The following is a 25,293-nucleotide window of genomic DNA, read 5'->3' as shown; positions in this document are numbered from 1 at the left end:
TTTATCATACCTTCACCATCACTCTCCAAACAAGACTGTCTGAGGCCTCTGCAGACACAGCATCCACAGATATCTCCACCTCACCCAGAGCCAAAGGCCTCACAGGGAACAGAGCTGAAGCAGAGCCGTGACTCTCCACGGTGACTTTCTGAGCATTGATAACAGATGCATCTTTTCGGTGCGTCAGAACAAACTCAAAGGACTTGCTCTGTGCTAGCAGCACGATGACCTACATATGCAGAGAAACGTATGACAGCAAAGCGCAATCTTTAAAAACAGGGAAAATATGCCGTGCCAGAAATGATGGAAGTGAGCAATAATTCATGCAACAGGGAGAGACTCGGATCTCTGTCAATAGATGTCAGATTATTTACCAAACTCAGCCTTATTCAGCTACAATGTACCACAAAGTGCGTCCTACATACATCCATCTCCTGCTCCAAATGGTTGATGATCTTCACTTCCAACACAATCTCCTCTCCTCTGATGAGGAGTGATGGGGCGCCCAGAGACAAGGAAAAATCTTTGGAGACAGTCAGCTGTCGATGAAACAACATAAGCGAGAGTTATTAAGAAGGTCGGGGAAGATAACTCCTCAGCATCTCAGTTCGTAAAACTCCTCGTTCGTAAAAGAAGGAAGCACGAATACCAGAAATGTGAAGAGTGTTTTGTTACCTTTTGCAGCACAGGAGTGAAGACCAAGCCCAGGTTCTCCGACATCACCAGTGCTAAAGCTCCCATAGCAGTAATGCCATCTGGAACGAGTATTTTCTCACTTGTCCAAGTCCGATTGCTGAGAGAAAGGAAAAAGCAGCAATATTCAGTGAACTACAGGGAGTGCAGAATTATTAGGCAAGTTGTATTTTTGAGGAATAATTTTATTATTGAACAAAAACCATGTTCTCAATGAACCCAAATAAACTCATTAATATCAAAGCTGAATGTTTTTGGAAGTAGTTTTTAGTTTGTTTTTAGTTTTAGCTATTTTAGGGGGATATCTGTGTGTGCAGGTGACTATTACTGTGCATAATTATTAGGCAACTTAACAAAAAACAAATATATACCCATTTCAATTATTTATTTTTACCAGTGAAACCAATATAACATCTCCACATTCACAAACAGAGGTGGGACCAAGTCATTGTTTTGCAAGTCTCAAGTAAGTCTCAAGTCTTTATCCTCAAGTCACAAGTCAAGTCTCAAGTAATGTCAGGCAAGTCAGAGTCGAGTCTCAAGTCACTGGTGTAAAAGTCCGAGTCAAGTCACAAGTCTGAAACTTTGAATTTCAAGTCCTTTCGAGTCTTTAAAAAAAAAAACAACGAAAAAATAATGTTGCAGTTATATGCTAAATGTAAATATTAGACCATGTAATTTTAAAATCTGTGTTTTTCTCAACACATGACAAAATAGTTAACTTAGAAAATATACACAAATTGTGAAATTGCACCTCTTTAAAATGCAGCTCAATTAAACCTAGCTCCAAGAATAATTTTCACCGACAGTTCTGAGATAAGCTGCATGTCATTCTTGGATGCGGTTGTAGGACCGGCTTTAAAATCGCATGACAAAAATATCATACACATTAAAAAAACTGTATCACCAACGTAGCCTGGACAACATTTGCTAGTTAGATGAAGTCAGCTATCTCATCGTAGCATATTTATATGCATATTTATAATTATACGGTTCTTGGAGTGAGTGCACACACTCATGAAGTTTAGTAACTTCCGGTCACTGCAACAAGCCCAGGTACAGTTTACCGACAGATGGGTGCAGGACTTTGAAATGCACCGTGTAGAACGAAAGACCATCGTACGTATCATAAGTTTACCAGTCTCACAAATCGTCGTCATAAATACACATTCGTTAACCGTTTATTAATATAACCTTTGAGCTCAACGGTAATTAATTAGTAGTGGAAATAATTTCTGGTAGCATCACAGAAATGTAGCAGTGACAATAATACTGTATGCTGTAATCGTACTGGGCAATTAGTGATACAAAAAAACTGTTTTATCCTGTGAATAAAAGTATATGTTTTTGTTAATGTACCATAATAACAGAGGCGAAACGCAATATTGTGTCAGGACAATTCACTATTTATGCACAATAAATAAAGGAGCATAGCGCGACAATTTCTGTTCAGCGCCAGACTTGCTTGTAACCTATATCACCAGTTATGTTATGAAAGTGACGTATTAACTACTAAAAAACACTGACCTTTGTGTAAATGCTTGGAGCAGACTAACCTGTGAGCTGGAGTGTTCTGGGACGTTATATTTGACCTTTGAATGGCTGCAATCCAGGCCACCCGTCGCCTCTTTGTTACTTCGGAAACATGGCTCGAACAATTTCTCTTCAACGACGTAATCCGATAACAACCGATCTCTTTACCCGTCGGCTTCCCATGGCTGTCATGCGACCGGCTATTGCAGTTAATAATACAACAGCTTCTTGTGTTTCTTTTTATCGCTGTATAACTGATTTTAATTGAAAGCCTGCGTGCGCTAGTACCGCTTGCCACGAGTTCCCAGAATCCTTTGCGGTTCTACCCGTGAATGACGTCACATTTTCAATCTCTATATAATATGCATGTTAAATTTTGTATTTGGGGTAAAATATCAAGTCTTTTCAAGTAAACCGGTTCAAGTCCAATTCAAGTCCCAAGTCATTGGTGTAAAAGTCCAAGTCAAGTCACAAGTCTTAGAACATTTTTTCAAGTCAAGTCTAAAGTCATAAAATTAATGACTCGAGTCTGACTCGAGTCCAAGTCATGTGACTCGAGTCCACACCTCTGTTCACAAATATACATTTCTGACATTCAAAAACAAAACAAAAACAAATCAGCGACCAATATAGCCACCTTTCTTTGCAAGGACACTCAAAAGCCTGCCATCCATGGATTCTGTCGGTGTTTTGATCTGTTCACCATCAACATTGCGTGCAGCAGCAACCACAGCATCCCAGACACTGTTCAGAGAGGTGTACTGTTTTCCCTCCTTGTAAATCTCACATTTGATGATGGACCACAGGTTCTCAATGGGGTTCAGATCAGGTGAACAAGGAGGCCATGTCATTAGTTTTTCTTCTTTTATACCCTTTCTTGCCAGCCACGCTGTGGAGTACTTGGACGCGTGTGATGGAGCATTGTCCTGCATGAAAATCATGTTTTTCTTGAAGGATGCAGACTTCTTCCTGTACCACTGCTTGAAGAAGGTGTCTTCCAGAAACTGGCAGTAGGACTGGGAGTTGAGCTTGACTCCATCCTCAACCCGAAAAGGCCCCACAAGCTCATCTTTGATGATACCAGCCCAAACCAGTACTCCACCTCCACCTTGCTGGCGTCTGAGTCGGACTGGAGCTCTCTGCCCTTTACCAATCCAGCCACGGGCCCATCCATCTGGCCCATCAAGACTCACTCTCATTTCATCAGTCCATAAAACCTTAGAAAAACCAGTCTTGAGATATTTCTTGGCCCAGTCTTGACGTTTCAGCTTGTGTGTTTTGTTCAGTGGTGGTCGTCTTTCAGCCTTTCTTACCTTGGCCATGTCTCTGAGTATTGCACACCTTGTGCTTTTGGGCACTCCAGTGATGTTGCAGCTCTGAAATATGGCCAAACTGGTGGCAAGTGGCATCTTGGCAGCTGCACGCTTGACTTTTCTCAGTTCATGGGCAGTTATTTTGCGCCTTGGTTTTTCCACACGCTTCTTGCGACCCTGTTGACTATTTTGAATGAAACGCTTGATTGTTCGATGATCACGCTTCAGAAGCTTTGCAGTTTTGAGACTGCTGCATCCCTCTGCAAGATATCTCACTATTTTTGACTTTTCTGAGCCTGTCAAGTCCTTCTTTTGACCCATTTTGCCAAAGGAAAGGACGTTGCCTAATAATTATGCTCACCTGATATAGGGTGTTGATGTCATTAGACCACACCCCTTCTCATTACAGAGATGCACATCACCTAATATGCTTAATTGGTAGTAGGCTTTCGAGCCTATACAGCTTGGAGTAAGACAACATGCATGAAGAGGATGATGTGGACAAAATACTCATTTGCCTAATAATTCTGCACTCCCTGTAGTGGATCAGATGAATCACCTTCCCCTCTCAGCCCTTACCTAACGTTAGTGTTCAACCACAGCAAAGCTTCAGCACCATCCATCCAGTGGTGCCAGTCCTTGTGCACCTCTGGGGCATGTCCTTCTGAAAGCCATGAGATTGTATTTATAGCACTGAAGATGCAAAGTCAAGTCAGTATCGTAACTACAAAAAAAAACAGCCGTTTTACCATTTTTAGGTCCAGGCTGGTTTTTCCTGTATAATTTCGTATTGGTCAGGATCTGAAGATCACAGTCCTGTGGTGGGACAGGAAGAGGAAAAATGGGTAACAGTGAATCTGTTTGGGCGAGAAAGTTTTTAAATGGATTGTTGTCAGATCACCACATGAGTTAGAAGTCAGGTGTGACGTAAAGTCTAAGCGTCTTTATAGGAATCTGAGGCGATCGCAGTTTTTAAATGATCTATTCTACCACACACACACACTCACACCTACACTCTCACACACACTCACACCTACACTCTCTCTCACACACACACTCTCTACAGACTGTCAGAGCTTTGGAGGTGAGAAAAGGTGACACTTGGTTTCCTCTATTGCAGCGATCCTTAAGCCTCAGGTCCTGAATCCAGAGCACTGAGGTTACCAGCTCTTAGAAACAGGAGTCACCTCCTAACAAAGCAGACAGATATGTTATATCTGGACGAGCCGGTTTAGTGATCACTTTTTCAATTTCCGTGCAGTATCTAACTGGGAACAGTGTGCTGGGGGACTGAGGTGACTGGGGTGACTGGGAGAACAATATGAAGGAAATCGTGCGGTATCTAAAACAGGTGACTTTCTGACGAAGGTTCGCAGGAGCTCATGTTTCACAGATGAATTTTAAGCTTTTGTCTGCAGACATAATCAGCATTTATACAGAAGGAAGCATGGTTACTGCGGTCATACCCCTTCCTCTTTAAAGTTCAGATCGGGCTGCAGGGCGTCATCGTGTGTCCCCATTACCGTGACTGCCAGCTGAGACCTGGATTCAAGACCGGTCACAGTCAGCGATACCTGCTCACCTGGCTGGGCGCTTTCACTGCTCCACTTTAATGACACCTGAGGGGAGCACGCACACAGAGTACGGCACAGGATGAAGAGGATTACTGTTGGGAATTCATTAGAGCAATATAATAAAACGAGATCCTGTACATAGCTGTCTCGACTGATGGATATTTGTGCTGCGTCGCTGATGATCTCGCCGTCAGACAGGATGCAGTAAACGGTGACACAGGCCGCAGGGGCCCAGGACAGCGCTGGGGTCACAGAGAAGGACGAGGAGTTTTGGGTCCCAGCAGCTACCACCTGGCCTTTAGAGCTCACCTACAAAATACAGTGGGGCAAAAAAGTATTTAGTCAGCCACCGATTGTGCAAGTTCCCCCACCTAAAATGATGACAGAGGTCAGTAATTTGCACCAGAGGTACACTTCAACTGTGAGAGACAGAATGTGAAAAAAAAATCCATGAATCCACATGGTAGGATTTGTAAAGAATTTATTCGTAAATCAGGGTGGAAAATAAGTATTTGGTCAATAACAAAAATACAACTCAATACTTTGTAACATAACCTTTGTTGGCAATAACAGAGGTCAAACGTTTTCTATAGGTCTTTACCAGGTTTGCACACACAGTAGCTGGTATTTTGGCCCATTCCTCCATGCAGATCTTCTCGAGAGCAGTGATGTTTTGGGGCTGTCGCCGAGCAACACGGACTTTCAACTCCCGCCACAGATTTTCTATGGGGTTGAGGTCTGGAGACTGGCTAGGCCACTCCAGGACTTTCAAATGCTTCTTACGGAGCCACTCCTTTGTTGCCCGGGCGGTGTGTTTTGGATCATTGTCATGTTGGAAGACCCAGCCTCGTTTCATCTTCAAAGTTCTCACTGATGGAAGGAGGCTTTGGCTCAAAATCTCACGATACATAGCCCCATTCATTCTGTCCTTAACACGGATCAGTCGTCCTGTCCCCTTGGCAGAAAAACAGCCCCATAGCATGATGTTTCCACCCCCATGCTTCACAGTAGGTATGGTGTTCTTGGGATGCAACTCAGTATTCTTCTTCCTCCAAACACGACGAGTTGAGTTTATACCAAAAAGTTCTACTTTGGTTTCATCTGACCACATGACATTCTCCCAATCCTCTGCTGTATCATCCATGTGCTCTCTGGCAAACTTCAGACGGGCCTGGACATGCACTGGCTTCAGCAGCGGAACACGTCTGGCACTGCGGGATTTGATTCCCTGCCGTTGTAGTGTGTTACTGATGGTGACCTTTGTTACTTTGGTCCCAGCTCTCTGCAGGTCATTCACCAGGTCCCCCCGTGTGGTTCTGGGATCTTTGCTCACCGTTCTCATGATCATTTTGACCCCACGGGATGAGATCTTGCGTGGAGCCCCAGATCGAGGGAGATTATCAGTGGTCTTGTATGTCTTCCATTTTCTGATGATTGCTCCCACAGTTGATTTTTTCACACCAAGCTGCTTGCCTATTGTAGATTCACTCTTCCCAGTCTGGTGCAGGTCTACAATACTTTTCCTGGTGTCCTTCGAAAGCTCTTTGGTCTTGGCCATGGCGGAGTTTGGAGTCTGACTGTTTGAGGCTGTGGACAGGTGTCTTTTATACAGATGATGAGTTCAAACAGGTGCCATTCATACAGGTAACGAGTGGGGGACAGAAAAGCTTCTTACAGAAGACGTTACAGGTCTGTGAGAGCCAGAGATTTTCCTTGTTTGAGGTGACCAAATACTTATTTTCCACCCTGATTTACGAATAAATTCTTTACAAATCCTACCATGTGAATTCATGGATTTTTTTTTCACATTCTGTCTCTCACAGTTGAAGTGTACCTCTGGTGCAAATTACTGACCTCTGTCATCATTTTAAGTGGGGGAACTTGCACAATCGGTGGCTGACTAAATACTTTTTTGCCCCACTGTACATACATTACTAAATCATTGTTGGGTTGAAGAAGTGTCACGGACAGGTGCACAACTTCCGGTAACAGTGTTTAAACACACACATAGTACTCTGCATTAATGAGTAATTGTGTGTAACACAACAAAGCCACAGAAATGATTTACAGTTAGAAGCTTAGACACTTATGTGCTGGCCACTGTAAGATTTTCTTGCAATTCATAAGATTAATTTTACTTTACAATATGTTGCATTTTGTCCTTAATGCAGAAAAGATGCAGAAAATCAAATGCACACACTGTGTATGTAACCAAACATACCACAAAGTGAAGCTTGGTCAGGTTAAAGGTGCTCTCTACATTTATCTGCAGAGGCAAGCCAATCTGGAAATTAAATAAATATAGTTACATTTTGGATACATGCAGCTGTGATATATTAAAAATATTAACTTTGTATATAATACCTGTGCAGATGTGTTGCCGGGGGCGATCTGAACATACGAGTCGCTCGGAGAGGAGAAGTTGTTGGAAATCTTCAGAGTCTCCTCACTGGACTGAAATCTGGCCTAAAAATCAGTATTTATAGCAGTAAGATAAAGAAAATGTGCACTTATGAACTGATGTTCTCCATCTTTCTTTGTTCTTCTGAAAACATAACACATCAGAGGTCGTGTTTTTAATTTCAGTCATTTCTCTTAAATTTAATGTCATCTTTTACGCTACTGAAACTCTTACAAGCAACAAAAGTACAGAACTGTGATTGTTCTGCAAGTCCACCTTTGCGTGTTGGAGAATTACATTACTGACCTGAATAAAGAGCGTCACAACTTGAGCCTGTAATTTAAACCTGATGCGGACGTCCCCGTCCTCAGACACAGGAAGTATCAGAGCTGTGGGTTCTGCGTTTTTCACAGACGTTATCTGATTGATTTGAACCACAGCAGAGTGCTTTAGGTCCACTGAGCTGAGCGGCTTCCTGTCGTATCTTGAGATCCTGAGCTGTGAAACAGAGGAGGCACTAATACTGTGTCCAAAAGGCTCTGACATGTGAGTTATGATAATAATAATAACTCACGTTTGTAGAGAAGTGTAACGACGGCTTTAGCGTGGGTGGAAAATCGTGGAATGTGAGCTGGAATACATTCTGCATCAGGTGGACTTTCACGGTTTTGTTCACTTTAAACCCTTAACAAAGAACATTATGTTGTTTGGTGAAGTTAAAGTTATACTTGCAGCAACGCTGGTTTATTAAAATGCGTCATACCTGTGGTGCTGTCGTTAACAGAGACAGTAACGTGCACAGTGGGACGACCGTCACTGCTAACTGATGAAGTATGCAGAGCCTGGAGTTGATCATTGCTGAAGAAAAACTGTGTTGATCCGTAGAACTGAAAGCGAAGGTTAAAAATGACAGATAGTGTCTCTTATAGTTTCTATTGCTGTTTCAGTTTATGATTAAAGATATGAAAAACTGAAGAAAAGGGGACATGGAGAGCTTCACCTCTTTAGTTTGCATAGCAGAGGTCGTGTTGCTCATAGCAGACTCCAGAGAAACAACTAATGTTCCACCTAAGGGCCGTCCACCAGGGTACCTAAATGGAAAAACACACTAATGCTGCTTCACTTGCTTCACTTATATGTATGAAAATATGTTATTGGCTGAAATGATCCAGATGAGCTCACAGTGCTCTCACTGATCCTGAGACGTCATCTCCAGCAAGGATGTGTGACGGCGTCTTGATCAGAACGTCAAAGTGTGGGCGCTCTGTGAGACAGGATGGTCATTTTGGTAGATCTCAGTTTAATCCTAGTTTCGATACCAAGAACAAAGCACTGCAGAAGTGGACGCTGGGAAAATTACAAGCTGACCTGAGACTCAACAAGAAGATTAGAAGATCCGTCAAAACAAAAATGTCAGCGAGTGGCGTGACAGGAAGATCGCCAAAGGGAACAGACGTTGCCATTTGGGAACTGTGACTTTAAGTCATTTAGAAAATGTAGAGCTGAAGTACGTGGCGATTCTACAGCAGGGGTGTCAAATATAAAGCCTGGGGGCCAGAATCGGCCCGTCGAAGACTACAGTTGACCCGACAGGATGGAAAATATGAAAGAGGGAATCAATTTAAGCCCAAAGAATCAGGCTGACAGATTTCCTTCATTTACTACAGCAGCATGTAGTTGAAACTGCATGTCTTTTTTTCCTATATCAAAATATTTCAGGGATCAAATGTGCAGTCAAACTTCTTTACACCGACAGAAAGGGGAGTTTCACTGGTCCGACCCACTTCAGGGGCTGTTTGTGGCTCACAATGCAAAATGAGTTTGACATTCCCGTTTTAGAGGGAAAGTCAAGGCATCGCAAAAGGATTTGGATAAATCCTAGGCATTAAATGTAATAGGAATCCATCCAGCTGTTGTCAGAATGATTCACTCTGAACCACTGATGTTGTTCAGGTCAACCAGTGCCGTCTATCCTCAAACTGACCGATCGAACATAAACCATCACCGTTATTTTGGAATAAATCGATATGCACGTTACCATGAAGCTCCACAACAAACTGCTTCTCGTCAGCCACACCCTGCATGTAAGAAGAGGGAAGCTCGGATGAGAAGATATTCCTTCTTAGTCCATCACAGCGTGCAGAGGGGAAAACAACAACAACCCTACATTCACAGTAGCTGCGATCACCCAGCGTCCAAGAGCAGCCGTCTGGGACAAAGGGAATTCTCGCAACACGATTCCCAGATTGGGCGTGGACTCCCACCTGTCAACGATATTCCCACTGGGATCCTGCATGTAAGAAAGGAATATCAGTCAAGGTCCCAGTGAGCAATGAAAAAAGAACAGAGTTCCTGTGGCTTTGTTCTTTCACACAGACAATAGAGACGCACCCGTACAGAGAGATCCACTCTGTCCTTGTATGGATGGTTATCCAGCTGAACACACACGGCTCTGACTTTGACTGCGTCCCCTGGATGGTAGCGGGATCTGTCAGTTTGGATAAAGGTGGACACATTCCTGGGACTGAAGGTTAGGGTGGTGGTGTTGGTGAAAATGACAGTGTTTCCTTTGTAGCCCCGCACCGTCAGGTTTAAGAGGGAATTCTGGGTTAAGGAGTCAGGAATCTGGAGCGATGACATAAGTGTTAACACTGTGATCCCAGTCAGAAAGACTTTTTTTCCCCCCTCTACTGCCGTGAGAAGAAATAAAAACTATACTTACAGGAGGAAGCGTGAGGACACTCGTCAAACCTTTAAAACAGAATGACCTTTTAACCCTCCCGAAAGTTAAAAGAAACTAATTCAAGCTTGAATCGGCTTGTGACTGCACATCACCTTCTTGGAAGTCTTCGGTCAGCGATACTTTGGTGCTTCCACGTCCCAATTCAGCTGTCACCGTGCCCGGGAAGTCTCCGAACACGGTGACGGCCAGAGGAGTCGGCGTGCCAGCGTGCACCACCTCTGGACCTGAGACCAGACACAACGTAGCACTGGCACAGAGGAAAGAAAGGTGCGTTACTGACGAACGGAGGTGGTTGTGCGCCATCAATTCATTCACGAATGCAGGCGTTCTCGTTCAGGAAACGAATGCGACTCCCTTCATACCAAATTCCACCACTTACCTGGATGAATTCTGCGTCCGACCAGAAACGGCAAAACTCACAACTTTGAAACAAACAGCTAGGGTCCAGATCGCGTTCATGTTCACAGTCACGCTTCGAATGTTTGCTTCTGACTCCAAACTGACAGCAAACGCGTCACTTTACCTGTACCTGAGTGACCAAGCTCCTCCTCCTGTCCTCCTGCCAGGGCCCCAGGGGGCTCCTCTCACACGCATAGGAAGATTAGGAAGCATATCACACGCAGCACACAAAGCATAGCAGGAGGGTGTGCACACACTCGACACCTTTGCCTGGGGAGAGACCAGCATCATTTGTCCGTGGAGACAATTCCAATCCACTTCCAAAGCCCGGAGAGACACACCGAGGTGTTATTGTATCCATAACTAGGAGAGATCATCTTAAATGTCACAAGGAACAGAAAACTGCATGTGTATTAGACACAAAACGACCATATTATTTGAAAACGGAGACCACCAATCAAATCTCTGTTGTTTTAGGAAATATTTTGCTACATTACAGGACTCTGTGGCCTACTAATTGAATACAAAGCCATATTAGCACAATTCAGCTATGTAATAAACAGGCTTGACATTTTAATTATCTCGTGACAACAAAGGACGACAGGCTGGCAGTGGGTGTTGCGTCTCTGGAGGAAGTGATGAGACTGATCCGACAGTTGTCTGAAACCCTCCCTCTCCGCTGATCTCAGGCGCTTTCAAACATTGAGTTTTGTCTTTATAATTGCTTGTTTAGAAGTTTATAGACATAAATACAGGTTGGACAAAGAAAACGAGGTAAAAATAGCATCGCGGTGATTATGAGTTGACATGATGGGTGCAACACTGACCGTGCTGTAGCCACTAAGTGGCAATTAAAATTTTTTTACTGAGGAATAGCAGCATGATGCAGGCAAACAGAAGCATGCATAACCTTATATTCACCAGCAGGTGGCAGTAAAGCCAAGGTTAAGCCAATTTCAAACATGAGCTCCTCCCAGTTCAAAACAGAAGAGATGAGAATGTTGAGCCAAAAGCCCATAAATGGATTTTCGTGTCTGTTCTTTTCAATCCTAACAGTGGGGTTAGTAAACAAGACTCACGGCGCCACTTCATCCAAATAAACTGTTTATTTCTTTGGTATAATTCTTCACACTAGTTAAATACAAACATATCTTACAATGTAAGGAGCACTTGATTCATTTTGGCACGTACAACTTTGTCAACAGTTTCCAACATGTCGTAAAAATACCAGATGCGCATCAGCGAGGATGCAGGTGTGATGCGAGATGATGTTGAAACCGGATGTGCAGTCTTGTGGAGGCTTGTATTTGCTTTAGCTGTGTCGCTTCTTTAACACACATCCCTGAGCAACTTAACAGCACCGGCTCTCTCGTTAGCATCACGGAAGCGCTTTGAAATTTTGATTACATGTGTTTTATGTGAGGAAACGCCAACTTTTACTGAAAAACTGAAACTTTATCTAAGATAAATCATCAGACACGTTTCTGCCTGGACTGAGGCCTTGCAGCTGAATGCCCACACAGCCTTTACAAAACTACTGCACATTACATTCTGACATCAACAAAGTGCTGACAAAAGTGCGTATTTACACAGTGCTCAAATGTCCAAACACATGTGGAATCTTTGCAAAGCATCACATATAAAAGCCAAAGATTATAGATTTCATGGAAGACCTAATACAGTACTTTTTGACTGTAAAGTACCAGTGTGGAGACATTTACAGCAACTCGTGTACACACTTTAATAGAAAGATGCTAAAAAGGTTCCACATAACCGAAATTTCCACAAGGCGGTCACGATAATATCCACTTTAAAAGCTAAAATGTGACTTTTGCATGTCCGTTTTATTGTCTGAACAGAAACGAGTGCACGCAGCTCACACCCATCTGTGCTTACATCCTTTGGTTACAGGCTTTTGTGACAGCTGTTTCTGAGTCTATTTCAGTTACAATCTGTAGCTTTGAAAGTCATCCGCTTTTAACCACCCAGCAAAAGTAGTATTCAGGGAACAATTATGATGAACTATGCTTCTTTGACAGCGTTTCTGAAGTGTCATCTGCGGCGGGGCCGTTTGACAGTACCTCCAACAGTTACATCTCAAAGTGGCGGTACATGCTCTCCACATAGCTCAGAACCCGCTGCCAGTCAGGACCGCCCGCCCTCAGCATCTCCTCCACTGTCTGTTAAAGAGACACATTTATGAGCACAACAAACAAAAATCTGTTTCGTGTGTGTGTAAAATGGGAAATTGGTTAAAACACAAAGTCTTACCAGAGACTGCGCAATCCCAACGCTCTCTCCTGTTTTGAACGCTAGACTGAGATTCTCTTTCTACAACGAAGGAAGTAAAATCGATAAGTTTAACACAAACGAGTAGCTTCATCCCATCAGTCACACAGAAACCGGCACTACCTTGTTCTCGGGGCCGAGGGTGCTGTAAGGGATATGTGAGGGGAGGTAGGTGTGGTAGACGGCACAGAACGCCAGGCCGTCGGCCCAGCTGCTGCTGAAGTTGGTGATGTCAATGTTCTGCATGAAGAGGAGAGGATACAAAAATCTATTATGTTCATTACTTCAGTGTTAAAACCTGTTAGACTACCACTGTTATTAAGTCCTTTATTTAAACAGGTCTATAAACAAATGTGCAAAAGCTCAAACACATTACACGTGTTCACTGATTATTATAAGAAAAGCACGTCCAAGTACAACCTTTTTAAAATGTCTGAATGAAACCAGAGAGGGTAGTCTCATAGGTTTTGGCAGCTCATCCCTTATTTAAATTAGTTTTTCAAGTTCAGTGTGAATAAAAGGGCCAGCTAATGTTAACATGCATGTGACCTGATACTGTAAACATGTATTTAACTGTAGTCAGAAGTTAGTAAGCTGTAGATAAACATACAGTTCAGCTCTCGTCTCTCACCTAAGGCGAGCCATTCACTTTTCACATAATCACAGAATCAAGAGGCTTCAAGGCAGATGAAGAAAGATGCATATCAATAATATCACCATATTTAAGTGTGCACAAATTATGAATTATTACAATGATATTTTGACTAGTGAATGTTTACAAAACTTTTTATGAGGGGCAGATATAATATTGTTTGTATACAGAGTGAATTCAAAGGGCCCAAGGATGGACCCCTGTGGAACACCTCTGCAAACAGCGAGCAGAGGTTACGTGACACCTCTGTAGTTCTACCAGAAAGATAATCTAAAATCTAAAAACACTTTTTCTACTAAAATGACAAGATCAGATGCTTTTGACAGGTTCAATACTAATGGTTACCGAGAGTTTCAGTTATATTACTGGAAACACTCAATGGAGCTGTTGATCTGTCACATGATTTAATCCTGAGGGTAAAAGTTGATTCCAGAACCAGTGTCAGCTGGAGCTCTAATATTTTAGCAAGGGGAGGACAATTTGAGACAGGCAGTAATAATTTAAATCACTCGGGTCCCCGTCTTTGTGGAGTGGGAGCACAGGTGCAGCCTTCCAGGTTTCTTGAATGTTTAATAAAAAAATAAAAAAATAAATAAATTTAAAAAAAAAAAAAGGACTGTTATCAGAGTTTGGAATACTTGGTGGAGATTTAGAGATAATGACCAAGAACCCACACACACACACCTGTAAACTGAACTACATATAAAAGCATCTTGAGGGTCACCTTGTAGCCTTGGGTTCGACTCTGACACCAGCGGAGCAGCGAGTTTCTCTTTGAGCCTCCATGGCGACGCAGCAGCAGGTTGAATCCATCCTGAGACCTGAAAACGTGCACGCACGCTCGAGTCAGTTACAGTAGAGCAAACTGAACGTCGCACGAGAAGTGTTTCCTCTACTTAAGCTTCACGATCTATTTTGCTTCAGTCCAAACAAGTCGTTCGATTTATAAAGGATGTGACTGTTCACAGAGCGTCGCTGTGGACTCACTTGGTGGGCGGCAACTCGGTGAGGGCTGAATTGTACTTGTTTAAAGACTCCTCGCATTTTCCTGCAGACAAGAAACAACCCTGCGTTACACACCAGCAAGCTATGAGCATCCAGTGCAGGAAGGCTTAGTCACAGCACAACACATTTTAACTTAACACAAACATCTACACGGTTAAAGGCTCTTTTTGTAAATGTGTGTATTTAAAAGTAATTTAAAACGACCTAACGCCATAATTAGAATATGAAGAAAGAACAGCTATGACTTACACATAAATATATTGTGTGGAAGAGATATCAGCTGAAAAGAAACAACAACAGGGCTGTACTTTCATGTCATTAGTTTGTACCACAACACTATGCAGCACATCAGCGCCACCTTTATTTTCCCAAACCAAACCTCGACAACCAAAAAACTAGTCACTACTTCAGGCTCGCTCTCAGATCTCTAAGACGCTCAAATTTACAAATTTACAATATGGTCACTTTTGGCTCTAAAAATTATGAATGAATTAACAAAATGAGGTTTAATCCCATCGTCTACATGGAGACTATGGTTAAAAACATAGTTCCTTAGTAGTATGAGGCGTGGGTGGGCTCACCTGCGTCACTACTTGACCTGCCGTCCTGCCAGTCCAGATTTCGACCTCTTAATTGCAACAAGTTCTTTTAAAGAAAAAAAAAGTATCTAATTAGGTATAGCTGTGTGTGCATACAGTATGCATGTCTTCATTAACAAGCAGACCCTAATGAAGCCACTTCCTGTGTATGAGTCTCACCTTGTTTGCAGCAGCAGCTGTTGCAGCAGAACTGGACTGGGAGGCTCCGTTCAGCATGGTGTTGGATTCTGAGGAGCTGGGTAATCTGGACAGGCTTCTGCAGCAAAGAATGGATAAAACAAACCAAATCAACTCTCCTCACACAGCTGCTTCACGCTCCACTTGTAGATTGGACTGTTTAAATTCTTTTCAAGTGGTCAACTTAATGCAGTAACGTTATAGAGAAAGCACAGCCGCAGTCCTGACCAAGTTTGGTGATTGTTAGCAGAGATGATGTGGAGCAGAGAAGGTTTGTTTTCAAATCTCTGTCCAGTTCCACAGACGTACGCTTAGGCTCGAACCGTTTTCTCACCTTGACCTCTCTGTAGTCACCATCCTGCGTGTTTCACTGGATCGCACCCCCTCTCTGTTCCTGTCCTCATTGGTCACATTTCTCAGGTAGCGCTTAGTCACATCTTTACAGTCTGTTTTCGCCTCTTCGTCAGCGACATTCTTCACCACCTCGTTCTGATTCTTACTATCCAGCCCTTCTCCTCCTAACCTGTACACCACCCTCTCCCTGCCTCTGTGGCTTTCTTCCTTGCTCTCAGACTTGTTAGATTCTCCATTTGGCTTCTCAGGTTCATGACAAGGTTCCTGGGCTTCACTTTTGCCCTGGACCTTGGTGAGATTAGCCAGTTTTTGCCTGCTCTCCTTCAACTCTTCCCTCAGAGTAACCAGCTGCACATCAGCCTCTTTCTGTCTCTGCTGGGCAGCAGAAAGCTCCTTCTCAATGTCTTTGTGGGCTGTTCGGATCGCCGTCAACTCCTCTTCTGCCTCAGCTCTCAGGCGATCTGCCACCGCCACCGCCACCTGCAGGTCACCCTGGAACTGCAGCCATTCGCCACGCTCTGACTGGAAAGCAAACAGAGGATACTTTATTAGCAGGAAAATCTCAGTTTGTCCAACTAATTTAAGAAACAGCACCCATGTTCTGTGTGGGCATACGCTAGCACAGCTGACTGGTAAGCTGAACACAAGTGCAGCAGAAGCTGACTATAAATTTTGTAAATAATCTGTCATACAGTCCCGATCAAAAGTTCAAACCACAGGGGGGAGCTTAAGGGAAAGATTTTTTGCCTTTGCCATCAGAATGTCATGACAGAAAATGACAATAAATCTACATTTTTGCACAGATTTGGCCCTTTAAAGGCATGTAGCCCTAAACCTTTGAGCAGCTGTAAAACAGCCTGTTTTAGTTTCAATAAATTACATGCTCAACAAAATGTTTTGTCTCACTCTTTCTTCTTGTTGTATGTTGAAGCTTGACTTGGAACCTCGTTAAGATCCAACCATGCAAAATATGTTTTTTTTGCCATCTTTCAAGTGGCCTTAAACCTTTGATCAGGACTGAGAGAAATATAATAAAAATGTAACGGATAATCCACGCAATCAAAATTATTTTCACAATAATGCCATAAAGAATCCAGATGATTAAAGTTGGCTTTAAGTTAATCAGACAGACAAAAAGAAACAGCTCAGCTTTCCGCAGAGAATGACTGCAATCAAATAAACTATCAAATATCCATTTCGCCCTCATTAGACGACAAGTTGAGCTGAAGCGAGCAGCAGGCCTCAGCAAGCCGAGGGGGGGAGTGGAGCTGGCAAGCCAACTCAAATGAGGCAAAACTCGATCATGAGAACAAAAAGTGGTCTGCTCGTTTTTAAAAATCATTCTTGGAGGGAAAAAAAACGACTCGAAGCCGAACAAGCTCTGACACAAACAGAAAAACAAAGCAAATGTAAGCAACGTTTTGGGAGCCGGACCAAAGATTACATTGTGAAACTGCCTTCTGCGACACCATTGGTGTGGCTGTGATCCAAAAACAGTTTTTTTGGACATGGGAAAACCAAATCCCAACTCGGATTCAGTTTCATATCTTCGTGATGTAAAAAAACGCTTCCAGCTTTCATTCTTATAGTCCTGCAGCAGCAGACATGAACAAACACTACCCCCAGACATCAAAACAGGCACTCAGAGCCAATGAAGCCAAGAGGTAAACGATACCAGACTATTAAAAAATGTTAAGCGACCAACATCATAAAAGAAAAACAGAGGGATGTGGAAAAACGTCAGAGAAGACAGGGAGGACAATAGAAGTTGTTGGAATCACACACAGATTTAAGGAAAGGGAGTTCACAGACTGTGGAGAAATGTAAGCTGGGGAACTGCGAGAGTGTGGAGGAGTGGAGGGATTGGGAAGGGTGGTAATTAGATGAAGAATGGATGAAGATGTGGAGGAGGAGGCGAGTCTGAGCCAAGCCGTTCCCTCATCTGACCACTGACTCAAGACCACAGCTGGACCTGATTACTCTGGATGCATGCGCGCACACGTACACATGCATATCACGTTGCTTTCCTCTCTCCCACAGACACACACCTCCCCTGTTCTTTCACATCAACATCAAACCACACCGTTTCATTCTCCAACACGCATACATATACTCAGGTTAAGCCGAAGCACACTCTCCTTGGAAATCAGCAGGATAGTGAATCCTGTTTGGAGTTCTCCGAGTCTATATTTAGGATTATTAAAAACACCCGCGTGGACTTAAAGAATCTTGTCTTTGCAGAGTCTTTGTTATCTAGATGTGGACACCAACTGGAGCGTGTCTGTTTAAGGAAACAGGAAGGGGTGCTCCTCAGTTAACACTGAGATAAGGGTGTGGACTGTCAGGACCCCAGGACCCGGCCTCATGCCCCGCTGCAGGACCAGATGTAGTACAGGCATACATACACATGTCTATACTCTAGATGCAAATCTGCGTTCCTGACAATTCCTGGAAAGAGTTCAGCACACACTTGAAGATTTGTGCTGTGTTTACTACTATGTGTCCCTACTTCACCTCCACGCCCACTCTAACTTGGGGAATCATCCCAACTCAGTGATTACTGCTCTCTCCAAGCTGTGGTGTGAATTCAAATATATTTATTAAGACACATTTGCCTCCCAGATGTGCAGTGCAAAATGGCCAAAAAAACTCTGCAAATGATGCTCAAACATAACTTAACCATAAGCTAACAAGAGAGTTGCATATTTAAGAAAAGCTTCCCAATGGAGTCGGGAACCCTTCTCCCATCCTTCCATCAGTCTACGTGTGATCTGTGGCGTCCAAATGCACGGCCTGTTTCACTGCAGCAGACTGTCAAGGAGCAAAGAGAACAGAGAGAACCTGGAGATCATTTCAGGAAATCTCGGCCAGCGCTCACCTGGAACTGATTCCAAATGCTTTGAGATCGACTCCAGCAGGGAACACAAATCTGACCATCCACCCCCACAACACAGCCACGATTGGAGTATTTTCATTTTTGCTGGTTAAGAAAACTGAAAGCTTGTCATGCTCATAAGCACAAACAGATGGTACATTTGATAACATCCTTAGCAGTTCATTGCACAATGGGCAATCATGTGGCTTTCTTTAGAATTCAGTTTAACTACAAAGAAATGGAAAATACATTATTGCTGCCGGGTAGACAGAGACAGATAAGGAGCATTAGGAAAAGCAGTGCTGAGGACAGATGAAGAAAGCACATCAGGGAGGCTTATCTGTCTGAGTGTGACTGGAAAAATAACAGCTACTTAAATTACAAGAAAAAAAGGGGTCAAAAATGGGGTCAGATCTGAAGAGGAAACGGCTTAAGCAAGGTGGGGTCAGACGAAAAGATGGATGGTGAATGCAGAATAGAGGAGAGGGGGGGCTGAAGGCATCCAGAGGAAGGAAGAGATGAGAGAGAGAGGGAGAGCCATCGCTCATTTCAGTCTTGTGCTCGGGGTGGAGCGGTCAACAGGCCCAGCTGGGGGCTGAGGGGAGGGGGGAGGCCTCTGAAGAATTCTTGGTGCATGTGTTTGTAAGTCTTTTGTTTCGTGTGCACACGCACAAAACATGGCCAGTGGGTCACTGCAAGCTGCAGCCCTTCTACCTCACCACAGCACAAAACAAAACAAGTTTTGTCTTGGAAACAGCCGAATGTGAACCCCCTCCTCCGCCCTGCACTCCCCTTCTCCGGCTCTCCACACAAAGGATCTCGGCACTGCAGAGCAGGCAGGGAAGGTTCATAAAGCTGAGCTCCGGCTAGCTTATATCGTCCTACAGAGGGCTCATGTAAACACGGGTTTGGATTGCCATGATTTCCATAACACTGAGCCCTCTCGCTGTGTTATACCACAGTCCCTCTGAGCTTCAGCTGGACCGTGCGAGGCTTATATTTCTAGGTCTTTTACAAGGATGTGGGAAAGTGGAAGAAAGACAAAGTAAAGAAAGGAGTGTTTGGACAGTTTGAATATTAAATAGGCAGAGCTGACATCAAGGAGGCGCGGAATAGACGAGCTGGAAGATAAAAACGGACGACGTGCGTCAGTCGCAGTTCAATTAAAATAATTCAAATACATGAGAAAAATAAAAGAGCAGACGAGAGGACGGGGAGGATAGAAGAAAGAGAAGAAAAGGCGATGGGGACGGGGACGGGGAGGGGCGCCGTTCTGTCATAGTCCAGCTGTCGTAATCTGTGGCAGATCTAGAGGAAGCTGGAAGCCTCTGGCTACAATCCGCACAAGGGAGGGTCAGGAATCGGAACGAGTAACTGACAGGAAATTACTCAAGAATATCACCGTCCTCCTAAGATCGCAGAATGAAGGAGAAAATGAACTAAAGAAGTGCTGCAGAATTTGATTTTATCCATATCGAACATAGCCGGAGAGTCTCTCGTGAACAAGCACCACCTTTCAGGTTGAAAGTCACTTCTTCATTATTATTAACCCTTTTGTGTTTGCCATTCAGTTCAGTTCATTTTTATTTACACAGCACCGACAACAGTCACATGTTGTCTCATCAGAAGGTGCAGCTGCCTGTGATACCAAAGGCGAGCGTCCTTGATAAACTATCTTGTTGGACAGAAAATGATCTCAACGACTTTCCTCCTGTGGAAGGACAGGAAGACCTTCATTAGCACAGCTGCAGCCCCCAGGGGGTGAAGCAGACTCCACTTGAAGACTCTGTTGTTGTTAAAGGGGAACAAAGTGTGGGCTGTGATGGTACAGTATGTGTTATTGTTACCTCTCGGCTCACAGGTCATATTACACTGACCTGTACATCACTTCCTGTTTACAAATGCATGCACTTTACTCGTTCAGTTATGCTGCAACAAAGGTGCGTCGTGTATATAAAACACAGGACTAATTACAGGATGAAGTTTGATGAAAAAAGAGGCTTTAAACAACACAAGACTGGCAGTGGGACCCCAGATGAAACGTTTACGGTCACAGCTTACAATCTAGCCGGTGTATATCAAAGCAAAGACTTCCTGTCATCATACAAGAATTTTAAAAAGTCAATTTATTGGGGTTTAGGCAAACGCATCCTTCACGGGGACTGGAACCTGGTCATTACGACTAGAAGGCATCCAGTACCAAAGCTCCTCACTCCAAAATGTTGCCACATTCATATGCAAACTTTAGTTTATAGAGAATGACCGGATAACGTCTCTTTGGGGGGGAAGAGTTAAGTGCACGGTCGGTGTCTGAGGAGAAAACTTTCAAGCTCATCTCACCTCTAATGTACTCTTCAGACTCTTCACTTCTGTCAGCAGATGCTTCAGTATCTCTGAAGGAAGGTCACAGAAATGTCAGGCAGCATCACATGCATATAAAACACAAAAAATGTCGAGGAAATTGACTTGCCCTTCTTAAAACAGACAAACGTTTGGCCCACATTGAAATGCAGAGTTGTAGCACTCAAACAACAAGCCTGCTGGGGTTGTTATTGCAGTGCTTATTTAGGGAGGGGATATTTTGAAATTTCAAATACTAGTACTATAATAATAAGACTGATTTCACTCTCACCTGCTGTGTTTGTGCTCCCGTCCTCACTGGCAGGGATTCCCAGAGCTAGCTTACACTCCTCCAGCAACTTCTCCAGTTCCTCGCTTTGGCCATCCTTCGGTTCCTGACACTGCGGCAGAGACTGACTCAGACCACTGTCCCTTTCTCTCCAGTTTTGCCCCAAAGAGCTGCCCACCACAGGCGAGGCACTAGACAGAGACGAGGGGCTCTTTATAGGACTGACAGGCACACTCTTCTCTGGGGTAACAGGAATCCTGGGTGTAGAAGTAGGAGGACCACCATTCCTCCCTACAGTAGCTTTCTCACTCACGGCCACAGCACCGGCTGGCTTGCTGTTCACTGGGTTAACTCCAGCGCTGACCGTGGAGCTGTTTGCGCTGACCGGCGGACAAGGCTTCCAATCTGGAGGGGGACTGCGAGCGCTGGGAGTAGTTGGCGTGCCGTGCTGCGATTTCTTGCCAGTGGTCGCCGGTACTGGAGGTAGAGACGAAACTGAGATCGTAGGGGAAGATGGAAGCTGGGGAGCACTGGTTGTGAAAACAGCACCATCGTTCTGTGGCGTAGTAGGTGGAGTGTGAAAACTGTCCACCTGAGCCCCTAAAAAAACAGATTTGAGAGAAAATGAGAAAAGCAAATTGTGTTTGAAGACTGCATCTAAATATGGGAAAAAGGGGAAAAACTGAGCTGAATAATCATTTCTGTCAGACGTTTTCCACACAAGACATCAATTTAAGAACAATTCTTGAAATAATTTCATATCCTGGTCTCTGGTTTTAACTTCATGAGTGGAGCAGGACTTTAAAGTTTGTGCTCATTTCCAGGCCCGACTTTTATTTTTGGACCGTACTGAAATAACTTTGTTTAAAATAGTCCACTTTTCTTATACTGAGCCTTGGTGCAGCTGCTTAGCTCACCCGCTATCTGAAAGAAGCAGTTTTAACTCCTCTTTCTTTAAGACACTTTGCTCCTGATTGTGAACAGAAGGTTTGAAGAACAGGTGGGTGGAGCACACGTCCTCACATCATGATCTCTTCACATCACGCAAGTCCAAGTATGGGTGTTTACAGCAGTTTAGAGCTCTTAGAGAGTATTTGCACATACGACGACCTCCGTATCTGAAACTCTGACCATGAGCAGTCATCGCATACATGTGTGACAGAATAACAGCCTCCATCTGTGACTCGGTCACACAGACTGAAGGAATACACTGAACAACTGAAGCGGACACAGAACGAAGTAAGAAAGCAGTCAGTCGTCAGCAGTCAGGCATGCTGACGCTGAAAACATCATCTAGCGAGTTGACGGAACTCGCTAGATGCTGACCAGCACAATGCCCGGGCCGTGCCCCTGACGATGAATGCTGTAATACAAGCATTCCTCTAGCGCTGCTCATCCATACCACTGCTCCCGATTCAGGAACACATGCAGACACAGGACAAACAATTCCCACGTATTTGCAGCACTCAGTTACCGATTCATTTTCAGACTTGACACATGATGAGTTCCACTTTTTGGCATTCCCCGCCTGTCACAGCACGCCAGCGTTAAGAACTCCAGAGGCTGTGGGAACCCGTAGGCAGCGTTTCCTTCTCTTCCCCGCTCATTTTTCTTGTTTGGACAAAAGCTTCACTATGAACAAAATGAATGTTTTTTGTTCCTTCGTTTTTCTTTAGTGATGTAAGATCAGCACTTGAACATTTGCAAAGTTATGCACCACCTGCTGCACGGCCAAGTCACCGAGAAAGAATGACAGGACTGTCTAATAGGACTCTCAAGCCAACCCTTCTCTTTATTTCTTCATTCCAGACCTTAATGCGCTCGTCCAACCATGTGCATGGGTGGCAAGTTGACTGAATGAGAGTGGATGTGTGTGTGTGTGTGTCAGATGGCATTAGACTTCCTATGATTAATCCGCTGCCCTTGTGCTGAGCTGGGGAATTCTGCCGATTCATCACAGCTGGCCCGGCAGGGCCAGAACGAATCACACGGGGACGCGAGGAGAATGACCACTCACTGAGCAACACAGGAGAGCTGCCAAGATTCCTGCTGCAACTCAGCACACACACAGACACACACACATTCACACACCTACAGCTTTTCCACTTTCTTCTCTCTGCTGCCTTCAGTTTCATGATTACTCTTCATCCACCTTCACTTTTTGGGAATTCTAGTACGTGCACTTTTCTGGTATCATGCTTCCGACTTCCGTGTACTTCATGAATCAGATGTTTGTGATTTCCTGGAAATTTCTCAACACAATTCAAAACACGAGGCCAACACAACACAGCCATCTGTGCGCACTGCCAAACCTTTCAGACACAGCATGGAAAGTTCAAGGGAGCTGATTCCGCCAGAGCTGGTTTAAAGAAAGTAAATTAAGTGTGTGTGTGTTTGAGGGATGACCTACCTGTGGGTCCATGGCTGTCCTTGGTGGAAAAGTTGCCCATTCTGCAGTAATAGGGATGGGGCCAGTGATGTGGCCCTGCAGGTGCTTGTTGCACTTTCACTCAGACCAGACCAAAGAGAGAGAGAGGAGGTGACCTACACACACACACACACACAGTGAGAGAGAGAGAGAGTACATCCAGCAAAGGATGAAGTCGTGCACTTTTATCCAGCTGAGAAATAATCCAGTGAACACAACCTCGCTCACAGTGATGGCGGACTGAGGAAGTTTACATGGAGTCTCATTTGAATGATAGTAAAATCAGTACCTTTACATAATGAGGCTGAAACACCAGAGTGAGATCAGACGTACAGGCAGGACGCTACAGTGTGGCCACATGAGGCAGAAAGCTGTTGGCACGTCGGTGTAAGTGCTCGGTGAGTGGAAAAGGACGAGAAACGCGCCCCAGATCCACAGAAACTGCAAACCGAGTCACCGAGAAGCACCCACGAGTTTAAACTGGCAGTTAAACCAGTGAGGTTCACTAAGACGTAGCATCGTTCTTCTAGAGTCACAGGTTTGCGCCACAGACGCGCGAGAAAAACTTTCAGCCACAAACTCGATATAAGTTCTTCACTGAGGGTGGAAAAAAGTCACTCAAAAGTCATCTTCAATGTGAAAAGGCAACAATAGTGGGTACAAACCTTGGACAGATTAGAATCAATCCCAGATCGTCCGGTTCTGCGTTTTGGAAACTCTGCTTCTTCTTCTTCTTCTTCTCCACGACCCGCTTTCTCCAGCGCTGCTCAGCCAAGCGCACTGCCCCGCTGTTCCTTCACGGAGAGGCGCCGAGGGCAGATGGACAAACGCAAAAGCAGCAGCTGTTGGACAAAGTCAGGTCCAAGCAACATTTTACTCCTGGGAGCTTCTCGATAAAGAAGCAAAGACGTGTGGCTTTAGTCCTCAGAAAGAGTCGAAGTGAACTCTGACCGCAGATGACCAATGTCTCCGATATCCACCGGACGTGTCCACTGGAGGGCACAGTTAGGCTGTGAAAGGACAAACCTGTTGCTGTCGCCTCTGGGATGGGTTGGTTTCTGTCCGCTCACTGCTTCGAGCGGATGACCCACTGACCTGCTGTGCCATACAGCCCCGGGCTGAACAGTGAACCGACTTTACATACCAATATTTCTCCAACTATTCACGCGGTCCCGGTGAGAGTTTAGCTCCCACATAACTCCGGTGAGTCCTGGGATGATTCAGTTCTGAGTGTTTCAAACTATTTCCTGGTTACGCTTTTGCACTAATGCAGTCATTTTTTATAGTTTAATTCTGACTAACTCATGCACACAATAAGAAATAAACCACAGTTACGCAAAACTAAAGTTACGCATAAACATTAGTGACAAAAACATTAAAAGATCACATATGTAGACACAGCAGCTCTGGTCTGGACATATTTATTTAAAAGCTGGCATACACAGGAGATTACTAATTAAACTAATCGCCCATATGGCCAAATCTTTGAATCTATAAATTTTGAAATATATATATAATTTTTTTTTTCAAATTAAATTAACCTGTGTCAACCTTGCTAAGATGCATTTAACCAAATATTATCAGTGGGGTGTACTTGTATATTTGAGGTTTTGTGGATCAGAAAAAATC

The 25,293-nt window shown here is 44.1% G+C and overlaps 2 protein-coding genes across 3 annotated transcripts; both read right to left on the bottom strand.

Moving 5' to 3' along the window:
- Positions 1–4: 4 nt before the first annotated feature.
- On the bottom strand, positions 5–10,256 carry LOC101483529 (CD109 antigen-like). Its single transcript, XM_076877668.1, has 18 exons — positions 10,237–10,256; positions 9,906–10,139; positions 9,682–9,804; positions 9,553–9,592; positions 8,697–8,778; positions 8,515–8,605; positions 8,278–8,401; positions 8,089–8,198; positions 7,821–8,012; positions 7,478–7,579; positions 7,335–7,397; positions 5,252–5,422; positions 5,006–5,158; positions 4,289–4,355; positions 4,119–4,203; positions 676–793; positions 426–539; positions 5–229 (listed from the first exon to the last, which is right to left on the bottom strand). The coding sequence occupies exons 6-18, from the start codon at positions 8,548–8,550 to the stop codon at positions 5–7; spliced, it is 1,560 nt and encodes a 519-aa protein (XP_076733783.1). The 5' UTR covers positions 8,551–8,605; positions 8,697–8,778; positions 9,553–9,592; positions 9,682–9,804; positions 9,906–10,139; positions 10,237–10,256.
- Positions 10,257–11,747: 1,491 nt separating this feature from the next.
- si:ch211-195o20.7 (uncharacterized) lies at positions 11,748–24,883 on the bottom strand. 2 transcript variants are annotated; one of them, XM_004566509.4, is made up of 12 exons: positions 24,330–24,883; positions 23,647–23,780; positions 21,240–21,836; positions 20,948–21,000; positions 15,713–16,254; positions 15,361–15,457; positions 15,184–15,247; positions 14,585–14,645; positions 14,322–14,418; positions 13,069–13,185; positions 12,928–12,987; positions 11,748–12,836 (listed from the first exon to the last, which is right to left on the bottom strand). In XM_004566509.4, exons 2-12 carry the CDS (start codon positions 23,684–23,686, stop codon positions 12,747–12,749), a joined length of 1,818 nt encoding a protein of 605 aa, XP_004566566.3. In that variant the 5' UTR covers positions 23,687–23,780; positions 24,330–24,883; the 3' UTR covers positions 11,748–12,746. The 2 variants fall into 2 exon arrangements, with proteins under 2 accessions (XP_004566566.3, XP_004566568.3); XM_004566511.4 differs by lacking the exon at positions 24,330–24,883 and adding an exon at positions 23,954–24,320.
- Between the last annotated feature and the right edge of the window lie 410 nt (positions 24,884–25,293).

Source organism: Maylandia zebra, linkage group LG19, assembly GCF_041146795.1.
Source record: "Maylandia zebra isolate NMK-2024a linkage group LG19, Mzebra_GT3a, whole genome shotgun sequence".
Taxonomy (NCBI): domain Eukaryota; kingdom Metazoa; phylum Chordata; class Actinopteri; order Cichliformes; family Cichlidae; genus Maylandia; species Maylandia zebra.
The sequence above is the reverse complement of the archived record's forward strand: the minus strand, read 5'-3'. Positions and strand labels throughout refer to the sequence as shown.